This window comes from Aquarana catesbeiana, linkage group LG02 (assembly GCF_042186555.1).
Source record: "Aquarana catesbeiana isolate 2022-GZ linkage group LG02, ASM4218655v1, whole genome shotgun sequence".
Lineage (NCBI taxonomy): Eukaryota > Metazoa > Chordata > Amphibia > Anura > Ranidae > Aquarana > Aquarana catesbeiana.
The window spans coordinates 766,685,732-766,709,783 of NC_133325.1; the positions used below are offsets into that span (position 1 = coordinate 766,685,732).

The following is a 24,052-nucleotide window of genomic DNA, read 5'->3' on the forward strand; positions in this document are numbered from 1 at the left end:
ACTTAACACAGCAGGTGTATTTATAAAAAAAAAAAAAAAATTGCATATCAAGTCACCTAGTGAAAATGCATGTACATTCATTCTGTCCAAATAGGGCAAGAAAACAAACGCTACAAGGTTATTTTCTGTGCTGGTCAAAAGTTTAAGGATTTAAACTGGAAAATGTTGCATTTGGCCACTAGATGGCCCTAAGTATCATAAGAAATTCTTATGCCATCTAGTGGCCAAATGCTATATATTTTTTTTCATTTCACATTAATACAAAATATCCTACTAGCATAGGCCCTATTTGTAAGTAATGAATGTGCATGCACTTTCTCTTGGTGACTTGCTTGGAGAAGGAAGGAAGGAAGGAAAGAAAGGAAAGGAAAGGAAAGGAAAGGAAAGGAAAGGAAAGGAAAGGAAAGGAAAGGAAAGGAAAGGAAAGGAAAAGGAAAGGAAAAGGAAAGGAAAAGGAAAGGAAAGGAAAAGAAAAGGAAAAGAAAAGATAAAAAGAAAGAAAGAAAGAAAGAAAGAAAGAAAGAAAGAAAGAAAGAAAGAAAAAGAAATAAGAAAGAAAAAGAAAAAAGAAAGAAAGAGAGAAAGAGAGAAAGAGAGAAAGAAAGAAAGAAAGAAAGAAAGAAAGAAAGAAAGAAAGAAAGAAAGAAAGAAAGAAAGAAAGAAAGAAAGAAAGAACAAGATAAAGAGAAAGAAAGAAAAAGATAAAAAGAAACAAAAAGAAAGACAGAAAGAAAGAAAGACAGAAAGAAAGAAAGACAGAAAGAAAGACAGAAAGAAAGAAAGACAGAAAGAAAGACAGAAAGACAGAAAGAAAGAAAAAAGAAAGAAAGGACATTTTTTTCCCCAGTATATATATACCATAGTTTGTAGACGCTCCCGAGCCATAGACACACAGTGCGGCTTGGCCCTGCCTCCCAGTCCCCCCTCACTGGCTGTGATTAACAGCAACAGGAGCCAATGGCTCCTCATGCTGTGTCTCAGCCAATGAGGAGGGAGAGAGCAGAGAGCTGCTGCTCTCATGCACATCAATGGATCAAGATCAGGCAAGTATAAAGGGGGCTGCAGGGGGAGCTGCAAAGAAAAGGGTTTTATAATAATACATAGAACCAGAAACCACACGCAAAAAAAAAAAAAAACAAACAAAAAAAAAATAAACGCAAATGTGACATTAAAAATAACACTTCACAAAATTAAATAAAAGCCAACCTGAGGTAAAAGCGAACAGTACTGAAAGGTGGGGTCTGCAGGTACCTGTATAATAGACTCACAGGCTGTACACAGGGCCTTGTCCTCTTCTAAAGTCAAGACTAAGCTCCACCCCAAAACTAAGCCCCACCTATTGTCATTGAACTGTCACATGCCAGAGCCTAGGGTATACTGCCCACTGCAGTTCTAGCATTTGACAGCTGAATGACAGGCGGCATGGCTCAGCTCTGGGAAGAGTGGGGGATTCATCTGAACTTGGGCTGAAGTACCAGTCTTATGTAAAGCCTGGCCTAAAGATCCAAAGGGCTTTAATAAGGGACGGGGATCAGTTTGAAGGCCAACACAGCACCCTTGCTACCTTATTATTTATTTTAGGGCAGGTCAGATTTAATAAAAAGATCCATACTTGATGAACACACACGACCGTTTCCCTTTAAATCTCGGTGAAACTTGAGCGACTTTAGACTACAGAAGACATGAAGCGCCTCGTTACGTGCCGCAGCCTCCAGCTACAAGCGAGCGGCTCATTTGTCGGACAATAATTAGAGGCTAATAATAAGCCGGGGAGAGAAGGATCACATTAACACCACACAGTACATTCCATTCACAACATTATAAATAAAACTGCAGCTAAGAGCAGCAATGAGCACTGACCTTTCGGCTTCCGTATGCTCGCCGTTTCCGACACGCTCAAGTTACTAACAGATACTTCTTCACAGTCCGGGCTCTCCATGCCGTTCCCGGTCCAGTCCCCCTGCTGGCTCCCGTCATCCCAGGCATCCTCCAGCATGTCCCTGGTGGCACCAATCGGCAGAGTCGCCGTAGCCAGTAGACTTCTATCCATCGTTGACCTGGACGTGAGGTCGGCGCTGGTGAACTGCGAGTCGCTCCTGGTCACGCTGTCCATGGTCGCTGCGTAGTCGAACATGAGCGTCGCTTCTTCATCCTGAGTGAGCGCGCTCTGTGGATGGAGCACAGCACCGGGGTTTTATTAGAAGTTACCATGCAGGAAGATAGCTGGACAGACCCCAGAAGCCAGGCCGAATAAAATAAATAATCACGACTGGCGATTTTTCTATGCCTTTCACAATGCTAGAGCAAGTTTTCAGCCCTCCTGTAAGAGAGCCCATAGTCTCTTTAACCCCTTCCCACCTGTGCCAAGGATCCTTTACCACTTAAGGACCGAGCCTCTTTTTGACACTTGTTGTTTACAAGTTAAAATCAGTTGTTTTTTTTTTTGCTACAAATTACTTAGAACCCCCAAACGTTATACATCTATATTTTTTTTTAACCAAACACCCTAGAGAATAAAATGGCGGGTGTTGCAATACTTTATGTCACACCATATTTGCACAGCGGTCTTACAAGCGCATTTTTTTTTTTTGTGGAAAGAATACACTTTTTTTACTTAAAAAAACTACGACAACAGTAAGGTTAGCCCAATTTTTTTTTTTTTTAATACTGTGAAAGATAATGTTACGCCGAATAAATTCATACCCAACATGTCATGTTTAAAAATTGCGCCCGCTCGTGGAATAGCGACAAACGTAAAAATCTCTATAAAACTTGACCCTTAAAAAAATCTCCATAGGCAGGGGGGGGGTAAAAGCGCCCCGCTAGCAGCCGAATAACGTTGCAAAATTGACAGTAAAGCGCCACTAAAAATACCGCCGATGCACCCGCCACCCCAGTGTGAAAGAAGCTTAAGTGTAAATATGAGATCTGAGGTCTTTTTAACCCTGCGATGCGATCGTCTCCGCCCCTACCGAGGGCTCCAGTAAGCGGCAGAGACATCCGGAGCACGGCGGGGGTTTCTCTCCTGCCCCTGATAAAAGTGATCTCACGGCGAATCCGCCGCAGAGACCACTTTTATGCCAAAAAGAACTGTTGCTGAATACTGGGGTTATAGCAGCTAGCTGCTGCGATAACCCCGGTATTTAGTGTCAAAGTACCGACGTACAATGATGGAGGTTTGCAAGAAGGGGTTAATCCCATGAAGACCAGGCTTTTTCGGGCAGGCCTGGAGCCAAGTTTTGGTTTATAAGTTTAAGCCCTGGTTCACACTTATGCGATGCGGGAAACACAGTGAATCCTGTGCGTTTCCTGAACCACATTGCAACTGCACAGCGTCCATGCGATCTGCTGCAGGTGTCAATGTTATCTTAACGACAACCCGAAACAGATGCGACTCCCATGCGATCTGATTCAGGTGTGCGGAGATTCAGGTGCGCTGTTTTGATATGGATGCGATTTCAGCCATACACCGCATGTGATGTGCACATCAAAAAAAAAAAAAAAAGTAGAACATGCTGCATTTTTCCTGCACTGGACTGTATTGGAATGCGGTAAAACGCTTTAAAAACGCACTGGAACACACGTCTTTATTTAAGGTTAAGGAAAAAAGAGGGGGGAAAAATGCACTGGACTGCATCAAAAATGTGCATGCAGAAAAGCATCTAGAACGCACCCAGACTGTTTCTATGGTGTGAACTGGCCCTAAATCAGTATGTTTTGCTAGAAAATTACTTATAACCCCCAAACATAATACTTTTTTTTTTTACAGAGATCCTAGGGAATAAAATGGCGATTGTTGCAATTTTTTTAAGTCACGCAGTATTTGCGCAGCGGTTTTTTAAACGCAATTTTTTGGGAAAAAAACAATTTTACCGAATTAAAAGAAAAACAAAAACATAATATATATTGTATACTATGAAAGATGATGATACACCGAGTAAAAAGATACCCAACATGTCATACTTTAAAATTGCGCACACTCACGAAATGGCAAAAAAACGGCGGTATTTAAAAATCTCCATAGGCGACATTTTAAACGCCTTTACAGGTTACCCGTTTACCCGAGTTACAGAGGAGGTCTATTGCTAGATTTTTTGCTCTAAAGTTCGCGGTGATACCTCACATGCGTGGTGCTGCGAACACCATTAACATATGCGTGTGCACCTTACGTATGCGTTCGCTTCTGCGCACGTGCATGGAAGTATGGGGGTGCTTTCAATTTCTTTTTTCTTATTTTACTTTTCTTAATTAAGCCTAGGGTCACACTGATGCGGTGCGGGGAACCGCATGTGATTTGGACAGGAATCGCATCGCATTCCAGTTTAAATGACATGCGATTCTTTGCAGTGCAACTTGAGCCAATTCATTTTATATGACTCAAATCACACAGCACCTGCACGAAAAAAGGTGCATTGCACCTTTCTATTACATTTTTTGGGCGCACTGGAAATCTGACTACATGGGTGTTTACACCTATGCGATCCGATTCAGCCAATCGCACTGCGTTTTGCAAACAGTTTTTGGGGTGTCATTAACATAACATTGACACCTGCAGCAGTTGGCATGAATGGAGTGCGATTGTGATGTGGTGTGAGCAACGCACAGCAAACCGCTGCGAATCCCGCACCGCGTCAATGTTAATCTAAGAGGTTAGGATTTTACAAATCAGTCCTTGGACACATTTTATTTTTTGGGGGGAGCAGGTACCTGGTTTTGACGAATTGCCTAGGTGGTCCGAGCGGAATTTACCCCCCTTCTTTGCCCGCAGCCTTCTGGGACACGTCACAAGCAGCACATATGAGTCTATGGAAGGCCAAGGTTTCTGTGCTGAGAATGCGCTCGCTGCCTGCCCCCAACACAGTGACTGAGCTGTCATAAACAGCTCTGGGTCTCTAGTCATCATCAGGAGCTGACAGGGCAGGCTCCCAATAATGTGACCACTGTGACAGCCAATCACAATGGTCACGTGACCAGGAAGTCCCTCCTATCCCACTCCACCCCCAGACCGCCTCTCCACCCCATGTGCACAAAGGACCAATTAAAGGGGATGCCAGGGCTGGGTGGGAAGGGGGTTAACCATTTCTATATCCTGAGTAAGGATGAGCTCAGGCGTGTTCGCAAACGCCACGTGTCCGCCAGGAAGCTGACACTCCACAGCGCTAATCACAGGCAGTGAGACATTTCCTGATCCGTGCAGCCACGGGTGCGGGTAAATGTCTCACTGCCTGTGATTAACCCTACAGAGTGTCAGCCCTGGCGGACACGTGGCGTTTGCGAACACGCTGGAGCTCATCCCTAATCCTGAGCTTAATGCAAACAATAGAAAACCCTGAAAAGAAAGAAAGAAATGGCTGCACATCCATAACTTCCGATTGCCGTTTATTTTGTTTCACAAAGATAACACCAAAGACACCAAACAGTGGTCACGTAGACGAGTTTCACACATACATCTTGTGCTTAATCATTACTGATTAGGTGATGATTAAGCACAAGATGTATGTGTGAAACGCGTCTACGTGAACAGTTTGGTGTCATCTTTGTGAAAATAAAAGGCAATCGGAAGTTCTAGATGTGCAGCCATTTCTTTCTTCTTTCCAAGTTTCCCACGGAGGCGGACCGGGGCTAGCACTCTGCAAGATACTCCAATCAGCCTTATCTTTATACACCTGGAACAGCGGTTCTTTTTCTTGTATATTAGAAAACCCTCAGAGTCCCATGCACACTTCGTCTCGCGGGAACACGTGTGCAATTTTGTGAAAAGGCAATTGTCACACAATTCCACGTGTCGCATATAGGGCAGACTATTCACTTCAATGGGCTGCCCTATGCTTATTTGACGCCCCAAAAAGAAGCCCCTGCTCGCTTTTGGGTGACAAGCTTCATGTGATTTTTTTTAAAGTCGCATTTTGCCGCGATTGTGTTTAGAATCAATGGCACTCAAAATGCACGTGACACATTTTGCAACATTTGCCACGCGATTTGGAATCGAGGTCAGGATTCCGGCGATTCCGCCCTTGATTCCAAATCACCAAAATGTGAATGGATCCTCAAAGACAAAACTTTGCATTTGATCAGCAAACATCCGCCCCATATACACGGTAAACACGTCCTTGGGGGAAAAAAAAAAAAAAAAAAAACACACTTACCTTGGAAATTCCTGATATAATTATCGTACTCTTCTTGCGGGGAGATTTCAGAGACTGTTTTGATGATTCTCGGAGCTGTCTTATGGCGGCTTCTGCGACCGGATCGGAGCCGTTCAGCATCAAAAGCTCTACGTCCGAGAAAAAAAACAAAAACTATTGTATCACGCTAACAAAGCGCTCGTTGGTCACATGACCTAAACAAACATGGAAGCCTGGACACCGTACCTGTGTCTGAAGAGGACAGGGCTTTGCTGACCACGCCGCTGTGAGACGGGATCGCCTGCACAGAGAAATCTCGTTCAATCACTTTGATTTTAGGTGGAGTGCTGGCTGCTGAATCTGATGGACACAAAGAAACAAAGGCCTTGTAAATAGCTCACTTATTCATCCATCAATTGAACACAAATAAGTTAAAGTTTTCACCTTTACAGAAAAAAAAAACTTAATAGATGAACACTGGACATCCACCTATCTCCTACTAATACAGCCGCTCTGCCATGTCCTGAAACCAGCGTGCGTTCCAAGAGCCGGATATTGCATAACCGGAAAGCTACATACCGGAAGCTCCACCCCCTGCAAATTTCGTCACACTGACATCGTCAGGAGACCCAGCATTGAATCCACACACAGGTTATGCATTGAGAGGTTTGCGTTCCAAGAACCGGAAATTGCAAAAAACGGAAGTGACGTGCCGGAAGCTCCTCTGCTTCCTGATGACGTCAGTGTGATGAAACGCGCCGAGGCGGAGCTTTCCGGTACGCCACTTCAGGTGACGCAATTTCCGGTTCTTGGAACGCACGCCTCTCAATGCATAACCTGTGAGTGGATTCAATTCCAGGTCTCCTGATGTCCAGTGTGACGAAAGGCTCCGGGGTGGAGCTTCCGGTATGCCAGTTCAGGTGACGCAATTTCCGGTTCGTGGAACGCACGCCTCTCAATGCATAATTCTGTGTGTGGATTCAACTCTGGGTCCTTTTCCTTTTTTTTTTCCTGTGGGTGGTTTTGTGGAGTGCTGCCAGTGTGCCCAATGACAAATTCAGTAAAATTTGAATCCAGTGCCCTGTTTGTTCTTGCGTTTGGGTTTCTGTTGCTGTCTGTTACTTCCTGCTCCCTTAAAGTCTGGTCCAGTGGTCACTGGGATGGGAAGAAAGGGGAAATATCCCCAATGGAGTCACAGACCACAATAAAAGACAGGTACATGTTATAGAAATTTCCCATTCTACAAAGAACGGAGGGTGGGCTTTGAGTCCCCCAAAAAAGCAAGAAAGTCAGGAGTTTTCACTGGCTGCAAAAGTAGGCACTACGCCACCCCCCCCCCCCCCCAGTCATTCAATAATCTAATGCCAGAGCTTCACCACCAGTAGAGGCTCTGGTATTGGACAATATGAACTTTAACCTGCTTATATATTTCTAGTTCCCATTTCCCATTTATCTAATTTAACGAATAAACTTATTAATAAAACCTGATTTCGTTACACACCTTATTTTAGACCCAGTGATGTCACCATTAGGTCTCTGTGCTTCTCTATGCAAAAACAGGCCTATCATGGCTGGTGGGAAGAGCCGGCATGGTGCTGTACATAGCTTCCTGGAAACATCACAGCACCCTGGCCTCAGTACTCCTCTCAAGAGCCCTCAAGCCCTAAAGCAGTGAGTTGGCTCTATGGAGGAGTTATGCAAATATTAAAATGCCTTGGGATGTCAGTCTGGAGGAGTAGACGTTTCTAGGCAGGCTGCATTTGCATGAAACCTGCCCTACTTACATGTAATACTGAGTCTCCAGGACTGTACCCCTAAATTCACATCTATGAAGTTGCAGTTGATGCAGTTTTCAGGCACGTTTTGACCTGCGTTTTCATGCATTTTTTTTTCTCTTTAACAAACTGTGTATTAGCTGGTTGTTCAGGAGGAGGCCAGGAAGCCGGCCACCACGTCCTTAACAACCAATGAGTCACCAGCTGTCGGTGGGGTTCCCCCGCTGACAGCTGAATGTAAGAACAAGAATTTCCAGCAAACAAAACATTGTGGGGTCCCCCCCAATACATACCAGGCAAAATCTGGTATGCATTTTGAGGGCAATCCCATGCCACAATTAAAATAAAAAAAAAAAAAAAAAAAAAAAAAAAAAAAAGGCATTGGCGCCCCCCCCCCCCCCCCCCCCAAATCCATACCAGACCCTTATCCCAGCATGTAAAAAAAAAAAAAAAAAAAAAGAGCATGCAACAAGTGTACCAGGGGCCGCACCCTTGAACTTTTAAAAGGCAGAAATAAAAGGTAATGGAGTACATAAAAGGCAACCATGTGCCACTTTTATAGAGTACACAGTATCTGATAAATTCTGTAGTCATAAACAATCACATTAAAATATACAAGAAGTACACCAATGAACCAGTTAATACATAGACATGTATATCAAACCCAAAGCTAATAATCCAGGCACTGCCAGAGTCAAGCTGAGGTCAGGCCATGAAGATTTGTATCATACATCCCGACAGGTTTCGGAAATTTTATTGGTACATATTTTCCTTCATCAGGGAAGATTTATACTTGGGTGACTTTATCTGCAACATAGATATAGTTACATAGTATTTGTACAATAGTACATAAAAAAAGTGATTTTACATAATGAGCTATATAGTATTTAGGCTTAAAGGTACTTACATATAGGGGTTCATTGAAAAGACATAGGGAAATGGTCAAAACAAATGCGGAGAATCCACCTTGGCTGAAAGTGTCAGGGATGGGCTCAGCTCTTCCTTCTCTGAGCTGGCTGCTCAGCTGTCGGCTAATTGCCAGCTCCTATCTCTCTACACTTAGCTGTTGATGATATCCTGCTCGTCAGTCCTGCCTACTTAAGCCGTCCAGCCCAGAGGATCTCTGCCTTCGCCTTGATCAACATCACAGAGACATTCTCTTGCGTTCCTGTTTAAAGACTGGCGATGCTGACATCCCTTCTGGCTCCAGATCCTGCATGCTGTTCCACTACATTCATCCCTGACTTCTGGCTTGGCTGACTATCCGTTCCGGTTACTGAACTTTGACTATGTTTTGACTAAGTTTGTTCTTTTTACTTTTATTATTAAGAAAGTGTGATTTAACTGTACTTCTGTCTCGGTCTGATTTCATGGTTTCTGACAAAGAGTCCGCTTGGACACAAAGATGGACAAGCATGCGACCCAGAGGTGGCCACTGATTCACATTCACAAGAGACGCCCTGATGTTAAACCATTAAAAAGGAGTATTGCTGCCTGAAAGGCCATAAATAAACAAAAGAAATTCAATGAATGTTTTTAGAATAAGTGTACAAGCACAACTAGTGTGCTGTAACAAGACAAGGACATGTGTTACCCAGAATTGCCTATATAAACTAGTATGTTACCTTTCACTGTGCTGATAGAGGTGCCGACATCAGAGCGCAGGTCGTCAGACTGAGACTGGTGTGTCTGAGCGCTCTAAATAGTGAGTCAGCTGATCAGGGAGCCAATCCTCACAGGTTGTTTGGGTAATGCTGGTTATTCTGCCCCCATTAGCTGTATGAAAAACAGCTAAGGCCAGAATTCAGAGCGTCTCTCTGACGCAGAGGCGCGCGGCGTAGCCCCGCCCCTCGTGGGCGTGATGACGGCACGCGCCAGCGTGTCACCGGCGAAAGGAGAGTCCTCACCTGTGTTAGAAAAACAATATAGGAGCTCCTCGCCGCACATATGGCTCGCATGGAGACAGGGAGAACTACATCATCCGTTTAGCCGCCGGGTGTTTGTGAAGAAACAGCGCAGCCCAGGGAGCACACCATACGCCACCCAGAGGACAAAGAGGACAACAGCCAACATGTGTACAAGAAAAAATGCACGAAAATAACCAAAAACAATAATAATTGTCGAATAAATATCAAATGGACATGGTTAACAATGAAGTGAATCATCCACATTGCACGCATGCAATTATAGAAATAATATTCACCTTTTTGGACGTACTTCTTAAAAAAAACAGACAGATGGGAGTCTCTCTAGTGAACTATACTGTAAACCCACAGCAGGGAAGTCATTATTACATGCATCAAGTTCCCATCCCAAACCCCTATGTGCATCAATCCCTTATAGCCAGAGGGCTTGTCGGAACTGCTCAGATGATGCCAGCTTCAAAAATGAGGCTGACACCCTGAGAAACAGACTTCTAGAAAGGAGATATTCTAATACTTGTCTTAAGAACGCTTATAGAAAGACAATCAATCTATCTCATCGAGATTTATTTAATATACATAAGACAACCTTCAAATGATAACACAACCAGAATGATCACTTCTTACTCAACACAGCACAAACAAGTTGGGCGTATCCTGAATAAGTACTGCCACTTACCAACGACGGATTCAATGCTTGCTCCATATGTCTCTGACATACCAGCTGTCGCCTACAGGAGGGCTCACTCTGTGGGTGACAAACTGGTAGCAAACGAATACAAACCTTCTAAAAGTTGATATATGCAAAACTTTGGGAACCTTTGCGTGTGGTGGATGTGCCTATTGCCAATATATGGATAGGCGTAGACACATCGATTTACCCAATGGACGCAACTTTCGTCCTAAACACTGTGTAAACTGTAGGACTCCCGGCATAGTTTACCTACTCACGTGCGTGAATGTGGGTGCTAATATGTTGGGAAAACTATAATATAATGAATTCTGGAACCGAATATACCAACACCTATCCACCATACGCACACGAGACCCCGATGTTGCCTATTGGTCGCCATATGGCATTAGTTCACCCAGAATCTATCCCAAGGTATACTTTCTGGCGCTTGATCGAATCCACTTCAACTCCAAAGGCGGCGACTTTAACAAGCGTCTCCTCCAATGTGAGTTGAGATGGATATTTAATTTACAGGCCACCTCACCACCTGGCCTAAATGAGGCCTTTAACTTTAAATCTTTTCTTCCGGGGATTTGTTTCAGGGGGCTGTGAATTGAATTTATAGCTTCTTTTTCCAAGTTCCAGATATAGCACTTCTAGTAATATCTCCACTTCCCTGTTTTATAGATATTTAATCTATTTTCCCTCTCACCATCTGGCCCCAATAAAGCATGTCTATGCTACATCCCTCACATCATGGCTTCACAGATTTATTAGCTATGAAGGTGCCTGTTTTGACAGTATGGGGACATTACAATTAGTGACACTTTAGCACCTCTATACTGTGATTTACTTCTCAAAGTACAGCTCTGTGACTACATCATTATTTCTAGAATTGCATGTGTGCAATGTGGATGATTCACTTAATTGTTAATCATGTCCATTTGATATTTAATCGCCATGTTTCTCTTTTCCCCTCTGTATTTTTAGCGGGTAGGCTCCACCTGTGCATGGCTAAATGGATGACGTAGTTCTCCCTGTCTCCATGCAGGCCATATGTGCGGGGAGGAGCTCCTACCTGTCTTCACTGTGTTTTTCTAACTTTCCTTTCGCCGGTGACGCGCTGGCGCGTGACGTCATCACGCCCCAAGGGGTGGGGCTGCGCCGCGCGCCTCCGCGTCAGAGAGATGCTCCGAATTCTGGCCTCAGCTATTTTTCATACAGCTAATGGGGGCTGAATCCATCGTTGGTAAGTGGCAGTACTTATTCAGGATACGTCCAACTTGTTTGCGCTGTGTCCAGTAAGTGGTGATAATTCTGGTTGTATTATCATTTGAAGGTTGTTTTATGTAAATTCAATAAATCTCGACGGGATAGATTGATTGTCTTTCTATAAGCTTTCAGGGCGTCAGCCTCATTTTTGAAGCTGGCATCATCTGAGCAGTTCCGACGAGCCCTCTGGCTATTGACGCAAGTAGGGGTTTGGGATGGAAACTTGATGCATGTAATAATGAGTTTCCTGCTGTGGGTTTACGGTATAGTTCACTAGAGAGGCCCCCATCTGTCTGTTTTTTAAGAAGTAAATCCAAAAAGGTGATCATTATTTCTAGAATTGCATGTGTGCAATGTGGATGATTCACTTCATTGTTAACCATGTCCATTTGATATTTAATCACCATGTTTTTTTCTTTTTCCTCTGTATTTTTATTGTTTGTTTTTGTTTTTTTTCGTGCATTTTTATTGTACACATGTTGGCTGTTGTTGTCCTCTTTGTCCACTGGGTGGCGTACGGTGTGCTCCCTGGGCTGCGCTGTTTCTTCACAAACACCTGGCGGGTCGGCTCCACCCGTGCATGGCTAAATGGATGACGGGTTTCTCCCTGTCTCCATGCGGGGAGGAGCTCCTACCTGTCCCCGCTGTGTTTTTCTAACACAGGCAGGGACTTTCCTTTCGCCGGTGACGCGCCGGCGCGTGATGTCATCACGGCCTGAGGGGTGGGGCTGCGCCGCGCGCCTCCGCGTCAGACGCTCTGAATTCTGGCCTTAGCTGTTTTTCATACAGCTAACGGGGGCAGAATAACCAGCATTACCCAAACAACCTGTGAGGATTGGCTCTCTTATCAGCTGACTCACTATTTAGAGCGCTCAGACACACCAGTCTCAGTCTGAGGACTGCCGATCTGATGTCGGCACCTCTATCAGCACAGTGAAAGGTAACATACTAGTTTATATAGGCAATTCTGGGTAACACATGCCCTTGTCTTGTTGTTACAGTACACTAGTTGTGCTTGCACACTTATTCTAAAAACATTGATTGAATTTCTTTTATTTATGGCCTTTCAGACAGCAATACTCCTTTGCTGGTTTAACATCAGGGCGTCTCTTGTGGATGTGAATCAGTGGCCTCCTCTGGGTTGCATGCTTGTCCATCTTTGTGTCTATGCAGACTCTTTCAGCCCACGTGGGATTCCCCGCAATTGTTTTTACCATTCCCCCATGTCTTTTCAATGAAACCGAAGTACCTTTAAGCCTAAATATTATATAGCTCATTATGTAAAATCACTTGTTTTTTTATGTACTATTGTACAAATACTATGTAACTATATATATGTTGCAGATAAAGATAAAGTCACGCAAGTATAAATCTCCCCTGATGAAGGAAAATATGAACCAATAAAATTTCCGAAACCTGTCAGGATGTATGCTACAAAACTTCATGGACTGACCTCAGCTCGACTCTGGAAGTGCCTGGATTATTAGCTTTGGGTTTGATATATATGTCTATGTATTAACTGGTTCATTGGTGTACTTTTTGTATATTTTAATGTGATTGTTTATGACTACAAAATTTATCGGATGCTGTGTACTCAATAAAAGTGGCACATGGTTGCCTTTTATTTACTCCATTACCTTTATTTCTGCCTTAAAAGTCCAAGGGGGGCGGCCCCTGGTACACTTGTTGCATGCTCTTTTTTTCTCATGTTTTATGGATGTTGGCAGTCCTACACATTTAATTCCCATAAATAACCTTTTTATCCCAGCATGTAGCCTGGCAGGCCAGGACAGGGAGGGAACGAGCGAGTAGCCCCTGCCCCCTGAACCATACAATTTTGGTATGGATTTTGGGGGGGGGGGGGGGGGGCACGCAATTTTTTATTTTTTTGCCTTGGGTTCCCCTCAAAATCCATACAAGATCAAAAGAGCATGTTATGGATTGGGGGAGGGGGGGGGGGGGGGGGGGAGGAACCCCACGCAGTTTTTGTGGCAATTTTTTTTATTGCTCTTACTCTTTTTTACACTCGATGACTTATCTGTTGTTAAGGATGTGGCGGCCCACTCCTTAACAACCAACTATACACAATTTGTTATGGAGGTAAAAAAAAAAAAAGAAGCAAAACGCACGTAAAAACGCATCAAAAATACAACACTTGCATCCAATGAAGTTTATTACACGCAAAATGCAATCTGCTGGGGACTCTACAGGGGAGATCTCAGAGAGGAGTTCCCAAGTCTGCACACTGGGTGGAATTTGTGTCTGCGTTTCCCAACCTACCGGATGATTTTTCGGAGTGGCTCCCGGGACTCTTGCTCTCCAGCCGTGGTTTGGATGTCACGGAGGTGATGGTGGTGACCACGGTGCCGCAGGGCATCACGGTGCGGTCCATTTCCACTTTCTTCGCTGGCACCGGCACCGGGACCGTAAAGGATTTCAATTCATTTGGTTCCACAAACAAGAACTGGAATGAAGAACACAAATGACATTTCACTTTAGCTGCCCCCGCTACGAAGAAAAAAAAAAAAAAAAAACGATCGTCCACAAACAGTGGCGGAATGAGAAGGAAACATCTTCCTCTAAGACAAATGAGGAAACCAGACAAAAGGAAACTGGGACACATCTGCAGACATGAAATGAGGCCAAGCTGTCCGAGCCAAACAGGTCTACTCAGTAAGAGCGAGTGCAGAGCATAAACAATGAGGATGATCTACTAAAACTGCATGGTGCAAAATCTGGTGCAGCTGTGCATGGTAACCAATCAGCTTCCAGGTTTTTTTTTTTTGTCAAAGCTTAACTAAAAAAGCTCATGTTAGAAGCTGATTGGCTACCATGCAGATCTGCACCAGATTTTAGTAAATCAACCCCAGTATGTAGCACTACCAATATGCTGATATGTGCGTAATAAGGGGTAAAATTTTCAAAAATACACTCCGTCGCCATTAAAGCCCAACTCCGGGCAGAAAAAAGAAAAACGATCCCTTGCAGTGGGGATGTGCCCACACTGAAAGGATTGACTACTTCCCTATCAGGCCAATTCTGCCATTTCTCTCCTACATGTAAAAATCATAATTGTTTTGCTGGAAAATTACTCAGAACCTCCAAACATATATATATATATATATATATATATATATATATATATATATATATATATATATATATATATATATATATATATAAAATATATATTTTTTTTAAGCAAAAGCCCTAGAGAATAAAACAGTGACCCGCCATTTTTTATGTCACACAGTATTTGCACAGCGATTTTTCAAACGAAAAATACAATTTAATGAATTGTAATGCACAAAAAAAACAAAAACAAATATAGAACTCATATAAAACAATTTTTTGGGTAAAATATAAAAGATGATGTTACGCCGAGTAAATAGATCGGTATCGTTGCAACCCTACTCTGGATGCGTTCTGTACACATTTTTGCTTACAGCACAAAAGCTCAGTCCAGATGCGTTTCTACATGTGTGTTTTTCATGCTTTTTTAATTCATTCCAGTGTGTTTTTTCCCCTAATTGTTTTTTCTTTTTTCCAAGGTTTCCTGGTTTTGTGATAAATTCTGGTGCGTTTTTGATACGTTCCGGTGCATTTATTGATGCATTTTGACTCCAGTTCAATTCAGAAAAAAAAATTTCTACTTTTTTTCTGCACTGGAACGGATGGCACTGGTGTGAACTATGCCATTGGAACTCATATAATCTACTGTCTATGTTTTTGATGCAGAAAAAAAAAACTGCACAGGACTGCATTCGGTGTGAACCAGTTCTCATACTTTCATGTAGCGGGAAAAGAAAAAAAAAAAGTGTTCCTGCTTGCAATTTTGGCTAAGCAGTCAGCATGCGATTTTGCGTGTCACACACAGAGCATCCAATTCACTTTATAGGCTGCCCTAAATGCCCCAAAATGAAGCTCATGCTCCTATTTGGGCGTCAAGTGTGGCGTGTTTTTAAAACTCCCATTTTTCTGCGATCACATTGCGTGGCAAACTGCATCGTATTTGGGGTGAAAGAATGAATGGGGGTGAAAGAAGAATTAAAGAATAATTATATCGAAAAGCGCATCACATATTCTGCGGTGATTTGGGATTACGGGCAGAATTGCTGTGATCCCAAATCCAGAGCGCTAAAAAAAAGACAGTAAAAAACAAAAAAAACATAACATGCTGCTTAAAGAGGAACTCCAGGCTCCCCCCCCCTCCCCCACAAAAAAATTAAAGTCAGCAGCTACAAATACTGTAGCTGCTGACTTTTAATATAAGTACACTTACCTGTCCAGGAGCCCGCGATGTCGGCACCCCGAGGTGATTCTTCAATCGGCTTCGGGTGCAGGTGGTGGCATAGCAAGTAAGGGAAACAGGAAGTGACGCCTTGTTTCCTGCTGTGCCTTGTGAATTGTTCCGTAGTCTCCTGGGACCTGTGATGTGTCCCAGAAGACTGCGGGGGAAGGAGGGGGGCAGGGCGAACTTCGGGCTCAGAACGCAGCGGCAGGTAAACCAGGTGCCCCCCCCCCCCCCAAGTGCCAATGTGGCAGTGGAGGGGGAGGAGGCGGGAGGGGCAAACAAGTGGAAATTCCCCTTTTAGGTGGAGCTGCACTTTAAGGAAGTATCTAAAAAGGGAAAGGTCGAAGGTTACCAGATTTAGGATTCAATGTGTAGTCTAGGACTCCATGTGTCCTGCTGCAGAAGAGAGGCAACAAAATTACAACATGCAGTCCCTTCGTAGCAAGGAAGCTGGAAAATCTCCAATAGAACACCTTCATTTGACATCTCTTTTCACAACCTACTGAAACTATGAAACAGTTATTAAGGTTCTTTGACACCTGGGTACCTACCTGAGCGCTGACCGATCCAGACGAAGAGCTGAGCGGAAAGCTTTGCCTCCCCGATGGGTTCTTCCTGAACAGATCTAAAGATACGGTCGCCCAGGAAAGGGGGGGACCTTAAGAAAAAAAAAAAAAACAAATTCAGCAGTTATATCCCCTGCACTCTATATATATATATATATATACACACACACATCGGTCTTATTGTAGATTTAACATATTCCATCCTGTGCTACGTAAGTTAGCCTGGTATAAGGGCTGTCATTCGCTGAAGATTTGACAACTTTGTATGAACCGACTGCATGATAAATGACATTCCTAATGTGGTCATTTATGCAGCTAGTATAATTTTAAGGTTAACATTTTTGATAAGTGGCACCTTGATTGTTAAGGCTCTAAATAGTGTAGATTGTTATACAAAATATAGTACATAGTATAATACACCGTACAACCCTGTATAGTGTAGATTGGACAATATATATTATATACACATTATATATATATATATATATATATATATATATATATATACACTCTGTGTTGACAATCAACACAGAGCTCTGTGCAGAGAGACCAATCTCTCCGTTTCTTATCCCTGAAAAGCAGGGATGAAAAACTTAGAGATCGATTGATTAGTAAATTACACATACATTAGATTACCAAAAGTATTGGGATACCTGCCTTTACACGAACGTAAACTTTACTGGCATCCCAGTCTTATGCCCCGTACACACGGTCGGACATTGATCGGACATTCCGACAACAAAGTCCATGGATTTTTTCCGACGGATGTTTGCTCAAACTTGTCTTGCATACACACGGTCACACAAAGTTGTCGGAAAATCCGATCGTTCTGAGCGCGGTGATGTAAAACACGTACGTCGGGACTATAAACGGGGCAGTAGCCAATAGCTTTCATCTCTTATAATTTATTCTGAGCATGCGTGGCACTTTGTCTGTCGGATTTGTGTACACACGATCGGAATTTCCGACACAAAGCTCTGAAACTTTGTGTGTCGGAAATTCCGATGGAAAATGTGTGATGGAGCCTACACATGGTCGGAATTTCCGAAAACAAGGTCCTATCACACATTCTCCATCGGAAAATCCTATCGTGTGTACCTGACCTCACACATGCGCTTCTGGAAGAATGGTCAAACGTTCCCATAGACACACTCCTAAACCTTGTGGACAGCCTTCCCAGAAGAGTTGAAGCTGTTATAGCTGCAAAGGGTGGGCCAACTCAATATTGAACCCTACGGACTAATACGCCATTAAAATTAATGTGCGTGTAAAGGCAGGTGTCCCAATACTTTTGACAATATAGTGTGTGTATATATATTTATATCACACACACACACACAGTATCTCACAAAAGTGAGTACACCCCTCACATTTTTGTAAATATTTTATTCTTTTTTAATTTTAATCTTTTCATGTGACAACACTGAAGAAATGACACATTTCTACAATGTAAAGTAGTGAGTGTACAGCTTGTATAACAGTGTAAATTTGTTGTCCCCTCAAAATAACTCAACACACAGCCATTAATGTCTAAACTGCTGGCAACAAAAGTGAGTACACCACTAAGTGAAAATGTCCAAATTGGACCCAATTGGCCATTTTCCCTCCCCTGTCAGTGCTCAGACCATACACCACACACTGCATCAAATTGGTCTGCATGGCTGTCGTCCCAGAAGGAAGCCTCTTCTGAAGATGATGCACAAGAAAGCCCCCAAACAGTTTGCTGAAGACAAGCAGACTAAGGACATGGATTACTGGAACCATGTCCTGTGGTCTGATGAGACCAAGATAAACTTATTTGGTTCAGATGGTGTCAGGCGTGTGTGGAGCAGGTGAGGAGTACAAAGACAAGTGTGTCTTGCCTACAGTCAAGCATGGTGGTGGGAGTGTCATGGTCTGGGCCTGCATGAGTGCTGCCAGCACTGGGGAGCTACAGTTCATTGAGAGAACCATGAATGCCAACATGTACTGTGACATACTGAAGCAGAGCATGAGCCCCTCAATTCGGAGACTGGGCCGCAGGGCAGTATTCCAACATGATAACGACCCCAACCACACCTCCAAGATGACCACTGCCTTACTAAAGAAGCTGAGGGTAAAGGTGATGGACTGGCCAAGCATGTCTCCAGACCTAAACCCTATTGAGCATCTGTGGGGCATCTTCAAATGGAAGGTGGAGGAGCCCAAGGGCTCTAACATCCACCAGCTCTGTGATGTCATCATGGAGGAGTGGAAGAGGACTCCAGTGGAAACCTGTGAAGCTCTGGTGAACTCCATGCCCAAGAGGGTTAAGGCAGTGCTGGAAAATAATGGTGGCCGCACAAATATTGACACTTTGGGACCAATTTGGACATTTTCACTTAGGGGTGTACTCACTTTTGTTGCCAGCGGTTTAGACATTAATGACTGTGTGTTGAGTTATTTTGAGGGGACAGCAAATTTACACTGTTATACAAGCTGTACACTCACTACTTTACATTGTAGCAAAGTGTCATTTCTTCAGTGTTGTCACATGAAAAGATAGAAGAAAATATTTACAAAAATGTGAGGGGTGTACTCACTTTTGTGAGATACTGCGTATATATATATACACACACACACACACATTTGTTCTTGGTGAATTGGTGAATGACAGAAAAAGAGCTGAAGCCAGAGGCTTGGTATAACAGCCAGGCAAAGCAGCATTTCAAAAGGAAGCCAGCAACAACAATCTTAATGTTTTAAGCCAGTCATAGATGATATGATTTTCTTTTCTTGCAGGAAAATCACTCAACTACCCCATCAACACAGTCAGTGTTGATAAGGGAATCCCTCTGGGGGAACTATTGTGTTCTCCTGGCAGGGGGGCACGTTGAGTATCCTAAAAATCCAGCATGCTGGTTGTACCAAGACAATCAATGGATCAATTTGGGTACAATCAGCCTGCCCGTAGATGGTTTGAATATCAGCCGGTCCCTGCTGAACCAGCTGAGATTCAAACCATCAATGGCCAGTTTTACCAAGGAAAGGTTTATCTTTTTTAGAACATCGGATTACATGGAAGGATTTTCCTAGTTGTCCGGAGTTGAGCTTTAGCACTTGGCTCATCCCTTCCCCCTCCTCTCTGTAGAGGTCCATTAACTATACATTGATGTAAACCCCGATCCCCGTACTCACTGCTTGCAGGTTTCCCAGCTTCGGAGATCTGCAGAAGGAGCTCTTTGGATTTTGCATTCAGTTCTCTATTAAACAAAAAAATAGAAAAAAAAAAAGTAATCAGGCTACAAAAAGCATAAATCAGATTCAGGAGAAATATTGTATATACTTAATTCTTTTCTAATGCAGAAAGAGTGAGAAGACCACTAAAAAGTATTCTAAAAAGAAAAAAGGAAACTAACTTGCTGTGATGAGCCGACAACACTGACTCTGTTGCCCGCCCTGTCTAGATCTCCCCTGCAAGACTAGAGAACACCCCCCTCTTCTAAGGAGCATTCTTCCCACTGACCACCAATGTAAGGAACATTTTTCTCACTGATCACCAATGTAAGAGACATTCTTCTCACTGATCACCAATGTAAGGAACATTCTTCTCACTGATCACCAATGTAAGGGACATTCTTCCCACTGATCACCAATGTAAGGAACATTCTTCCCACTGATCACCAATGTAAGGAACATTTTTCTCACTTATCACCAATGTAAGGGACATTCTTCTCACTTATCACCAATGTAAGGAACATTCTTCTCACTGACCACCAATGTAAGGGACATTCTTCCCACTGATCACCAATGTAAGGAACATTCTTCTCACTTATCACCAATGTAAGGGACATTCTTCTCACTTATCACCAATGTAAGGAACATTCTTCTCACTGACCACCAATGTAAGGGACATTCTTCTCACTGATCACCAATGTAAGGAACATTCTTCTCACTTATCACCAATGTAAGGAACATTCTTCTCACTTATCACCAATGTAAGGGACATTCTTCCCACTGATCACCAATGTAAGGGACATTCTTCTCACTGATCACCAATGTAAGGAGCATTCTTCTCACTTATCACCAATGTAAGGGACATTTTTCTCACTTATCACCAATGTAAGGGACATTCTTCCCACTGATCACCAATGTAAGAGACATTCTTCTCACTGATCACCAATGTAAGGAACATTCTTCTCACTTATCACCAATGTAAGGGACATTCTTCCCACTGATCACCAATGTAAGGGACATTCTTCTCACTGATCACCAATGTAAGGAGCATTCTTCTCACTTATCACCAATGTAAGGGACATTTTTCTCACTTATCACCAATGTAAGGGACATTCTTCCCACTGATCACCAATGTAAGAGACATTCTTCTCACTGATCACCAATGTAAGGGACATTCTTCACACTGATCACCAATGTAAGGGACATTCTTCTCACTGATCACCAATGTAAGGGACATTCTTCTCACTTATCACCAATGTAAGGGACATTTTTCTCACTAATCACCAATGTAAGGAACATTCTTCTCACTGATCACCAATGTAAGGAACATTTTTCTCACTGATCACCAATGTAAGAGACATTCTTCTCACTGATCACCAATGTAAGGAACATTCTTCACACTGATCACCAATGTAAGGAGCATTTTTCCCACTGATCACCAATGTGAGGAACATTCTTCTCACTGATCACCAATGTAAGAGACATTCTTCTCACTGATCACCAATGTAAGGAACATTCTTCCCACTGATCACCAATGTAAGGAACATTCTTCTCACTGACCTCCAATGTAAGGAACATTCTTCCCACAGATCACCAATGTAAGGAACATTCTTCTCACTGATCACCAATGTAAGGAACATTCTTCCCACTGATCACCAATGTAAGGGACATTCTTCTCACTGATCACCAATGTAAGGAACATTCTTCTCACTGATCACCAATGTAAGGAACATTCTTCACACTGATCACCAATGTAAGGAGCATTTTTCCCACTGATCACCAATGTGAGGAACATTCTTCTCACTGATCACCAATGTAAGAGACATTCTTCTCACTGATCACCAATGTAAGGAACATTCTTCCCACTGATCACCAATGTAAGGAACATTCTTCTCACTGACCTCCAATGTAAGGAACATTCTTCCCACAGATCACCAATGTAAGGAACATTCTTCTCACTGATCACCAATGTAAGGAACATTCTTCTCACTGATCACCAATGTAAGGAACATTCTTCTCACTGATCACCAATGTAAGGAACATTCTTCTCACTGATCACCAATGTAAGGGACATTCTTCCCACTGATCACCAATGTAAGGAACATTCTTCTCACTTATCACCAATGTAAGGGACATTCTTCTCACTTATCACCAATGTAAGGGACATTCTTCCCACTGATCACCAATGTAAGAGACATTCTTCTCACTGATCACCAATGTAAGGGACATTCTTCACACTGATCACCAATGTAAGGGACATTCTTCTCACTGATCACCAATGTAAGGGACATTCTTCTCACTGATCACCAATGTAAGAGACATTCTTCTCACTGATCACCAATGTAAGGAACATTCTTCCCACTGATCACCAATGTAAGGGACATTCTTCTCACTGATCACCAATGTAAGGGACATTCTTCTCACTGATCACCAATGTAAGAGACATTCTTCTCACTGATCACCAATGTAAGGAACATTCTTCCCACTGATCACCAATGTAAGGAGCATTCTTCCCACTGATCACCAATGTAAGGGACATTCTTCTCACTGATCACCAATGTAAGGGACATTCTTCTCACTGATCACCAATGTAAGAGACATTCTTCTCACTGATCACCAATGTAAGGAACATTCTTCCCACTGATCACCAATGTAATGAGCATTCTTCTCACTGATCACCAATGTAAGGAACATTCTTCTCACTGACCACCAATGTAAGGAACATTCTTCTCACTGACCACCAATGTAAGGAACATTCTTCCCACTGATCACCAATGTAAGGAACATTCTTCCCACTGATCACCAATGTAAGGAACATTCTTCTCACTGATCACCAATGTAAGGACCATTCTTCTCACTGATCACCAATGTAAGGAACATTCTTCTCACTGACCACCAATGTAAGGAACATTCTTCCCACTGATCACCAATGTAAGGAACATTCTTCTCACTGATCACCAATGTAAGGAACATTCTTCTCACTGATCACCAATGTAAGGGACATTCTTCCCACTGATCACCAATGTAAGGACCATTCTTCTCACTGATCACCAATGTAATGAACATTCTTCTCACTGATCACCAATGTAAGGGACATTCTTCTCACTGATCACCAATGTAAGGAACATTCTTCTCACTGATCACCAATGTAAGGAACATTCTTCACACTGATCACCAATGTAAGGAACATTCTTCACACTGATCACCAATGTAAGGGACATTCTTCTCACTGATCACCAATGTAAGGAACATTCTTCCCACTGACCACCAATGTAAGGAACATTCTTCCCACTGATCACCAATGTAAGGAACATTCTTCTCACTGATCACCAATGTAAGGACCATTCTTCTCACTGATCACCAATGTAAGGACCATTCTTCTCACTGATCACCAATGTAAGGGACATTCTTCTCACTGATCACCAATGTAAGGAACATTCTTCTCACTGACCACCAATGTAAGGAACATTCTTCCCACTGATCACCAATGTAAGGAACATTCTTCTCACTGATCACCAATGTAAGGACCATTCTTCTCACTGATCACCAATGTAAGGACCATTCTTCTCACTGATCACCAATGTAAGGGACATTCTTCTCACTGACCACCAATGTAAGGAACATTTTTCTCACTGATCACCAATGTAAGAGACATTCTTCTCACTGATCACCAATGTAAGGACCATTCTTCTCACTGATCACCAATGTAAGGAACATTCTTCCCACTGACCACCAATGTAAGAGACATTCTTCTCACTGATCACCAATGTAAGGAACATTCTTCTCACTGATCACCAATGTAAGGAACATTCTTCTCACTGATCACCAATGTAAGGGACATTCTTCTCACTGACCACCAATGTAAGGAACATTCCTTTCCACTGATCACCAATGTAAGAGACATTCTTCTCACTGATCACCAATGTAAGGAACATTCTTCCCACTGACCACCAATGTAAGGAACATTCTTCCCACTGACCACCAATGTAAGGAACATTCTTCCCACTGATCACCAATGTAAGGAACATTCTTCTCACTGATCACCAATGTAAGGAACATTCTTCCCACTGATCACCAATGTAAGGGACATTCTTCTCACTGATCACCAATGTAAGAGACATTCTTCTCACTGATCACCAATGTAAGGGACATTCTTCTCACTGATCACCAATGTAAGAGACATTCTTCTCACTGATCACCAATGTAAGGGACATTCTTCTCACTGATCAC

General features: G+C 42.9%; 1 protein-coding gene across 2 annotated transcripts in view; it reads right to left on the minus strand.

The window, feature by feature from the left end:
* Positions 1-24,052, minus strand: part of C2CD2 (C2 calcium dependent domain containing 2) — a 205,891-nt gene that overhangs the window by 34,781 nt on the left and 147,058 nt on the right. For both annotated transcript variants that reach the window (XM_073617265.1, XM_073617266.1), the window contains exons 9-14: positions 19,784-19,848; positions 16,613-16,719; positions 14,048-14,231; positions 6,372-6,485; positions 6,147-6,274; positions 1,861-2,167 (exon numbers count right to left, since the gene is read on the minus strand). In XM_073617265.1, coding sequence (XP_073473366.1) covers positions 1,861-2,167; positions 6,147-6,274; positions 6,372-6,485; positions 14,048-14,231; positions 16,613-16,719; positions 19,784-19,848 — 905 coding nt within the window. The remainder of the gene's footprint in view (positions 1-1,860; positions 2,168-6,146; positions 6,275-6,371; positions 6,486-14,047; positions 14,232-16,612; positions 16,720-19,783; positions 19,849-24,052) is intronic.